The sequence below is a fragment of the Aplysia californica genome, unplaced genomic scaffold (genome assembly GCF_000002075.1).
Source record: "Aplysia californica isolate F4 #8 unplaced genomic scaffold, AplCal3.0 scaffold00431, whole genome shotgun sequence".
Classification (NCBI taxonomy): Eukaryota; Metazoa; Mollusca; class Gastropoda; order Aplysiida; family Aplysiidae; genus Aplysia; species Aplysia californica.
This window is the reverse complement of record NW_004797701.1, coordinates 645912-648030: the sequence shown is the minus strand read 5'-3', so window position 1 is coordinate 648030 and position 2119 is coordinate 645912. Positions and strand designations below refer to the sequence as shown.

General features: G+C 44.8%; 1 protein-coding gene across 1 annotated transcript in view; it reads left to right on the top strand.

Moving 5' to 3' along the window:
• LOC101862965 (probable cation-transporting ATPase 13A3) overlaps nt 1-1614 on the top strand; it is a gene marked incomplete at both ends in the record, with an annotated part of 39549 nt that extends 37935 nt beyond the window's left edge. The window contains 1 exon segment of the mRNA XM_013086062.2: nt 1474-1614. Within this exon segment, the coding sequence (XP_012941516.2) occupies nt 1474-1614 (141 nt within the window).
• Between the last annotated feature and the right edge of the window lie 505 nt (nt 1615-2119).

Here is a 2119-nt window from a genome sequence, read left to right as displayed (position 1 = left end):
TGGACAAACAAGTATCTTTGGTGTGGCAGGAACTGTAGACACTTTCTATTACATGTATTTACGAGGCGGGCTTCGATCCTGCTCGTCAGGGTAACCCAAGCTGACAGGGCTACAACATCCCAGCAGACAAACACCCGGAGATACACGTACATGATAAAGAATTTCCCCACTCGGGAATCGGACTTACGTCTGCTATGTACACAGACAACGGGCATAAACGTTACAAATGGGGACTCTCATGGCCTAGAGGTTAAGATGTTGGCCTCTCATTCAAAGGTCCCGAATCTGGGTAGCGAGCGAAATTTTTTCTTCTCTAAAATTGTCTCCTTTCACATCCTTTCCTGTTCTCTAGCAATGTTGTGTCGTCTGCTTTTGTTTCCTCTTTCTTCCCCTACCCCCTCATCTCATTTGCCCTCTCTTCTTGGCCCCTAACTCTTTCTGCAGCCTTTCGTTCGCTCCTTCTTACTGCTGTCTTTCAGCCACACCCCTGATCTTATGATAGGAAAGATCTACACCGAGCCTTCTCGGACAAGGGCGAAAAATCTCGGAGGTCCCGAGTGCAAGTTGAGCAGGTTAAAGATCCCTTGGTGGTCGAAAATCAATAAGAGTAGGCTTCGGCCGCCACCCGGGCAAAATTCAAAAATATATCTTCTGAAATTTTTTTAATGTGTCCTGTGCTCTCATATGACCTTATTATGCAGTTTCGAGCGCCGTGAAAAACATTTACCAAAAATAAATAATAAAACGAAAAAAACAACCCAAAACAACCTTACAAACTAAACACTGGTGTCTGTAATGTCATAGCATGACGTTTCACCGTTGAATGTGGGGCACGCACGTGAATTCGATTACCCTTTAAAGTATGTTTTATTGAATAGGCTAATTCCCGTCGGCATGTAAGCATGCTGTATCCGACTCTGCTCAGGTTAGCCCCAACGTGCTGGGCCTAAGCAGCCCGCCTCCAAGTTGTCGATGGGAGCGTAAAGTACTTCCGATGCGCCCCCCCCCCCTCCCAAATAAATAACTCACAACCAAAACGACAAAATTAAACAAAACGTGAGTGGTCGGCGGGTGTTGCTGTGCAGTTTGCTCCTTCTTTCCTTTCAAACACCTGTCCCCCTTATCTCACCCACTTTTAGTGTCTGTTACTTTCTTATAACATCTCTACTCTTTGGCACTTACGTGTCCTAATTGTGTTACGAGATCAACAGGACATGCAAAGATGATCCTAAGGGCAGTATGCAAGGAGGGGAGGGGGAGGGTTAGGAAAAGCAAATAGAAAAAGAGAAGGGAAGACGGCATAACGGAATGGGCAGGTTTATAGATGGGCAAAGCCCTTCGAAAGGCTGAAGAAGAAGGAGGAGGAGGAGCAGGAGGAGGAGGAGGAGGAGGAGGAGGAGGAGAAGGAGGTGGAGGAAAACAAAACAAAACAAAGCCGCACGCAATATATGACAAAGTCCATCGATGTTTCAGGTGGACCTAGCCGAAGTGTTTCAGCGATTGGACAGCGTTCACCAGATCCCGCCTTCCTTGGAGAGAATGAAGAGCTCATTGGACGAGGTGCTCGAGTCTGACAGCGAGGACACGCCCATCATCGGTGACGGAAAAGACAAGGTGAGTGCAGTCCAATCTGCTCTAACGGCCACCTGTACAAAACGAGCACTTGTACAAACGGCCAATATGTCTATTTCATCCGTTGCAGAGTTTTCGTCTTTGTTTCTGTTCTTTGTTTCTTACAGTGTCCTCACACTGTGTAAGACGCCCATCTGAATAAGGAATCCATTTTTCTTTTCGACGATGGCTGGCCGTATTAGACCATTTCGCATGTATGTTGGAAGCCAAGAGAAAAGCCAGCACTCTGCGTACATCCACAATGGAATTGGAGCTTTGAATGATTATAACGATGATGATGTAGTAGCAGTAATAACATTATTTTTTATTATTGTTATTGTCATTATTATTTTCATCATTATTATCTTTGATATTATTATTAGGCCTATTATCACTTATACTTACGAATACGATGAGGATGTGGCTTTTTGGTGCTTGTTGTTCTTTCGTAGCTGATTTTACATTTTTTTTAAAAAGACAGAACGAAAAGGCGAAACAGAGCCCCCCC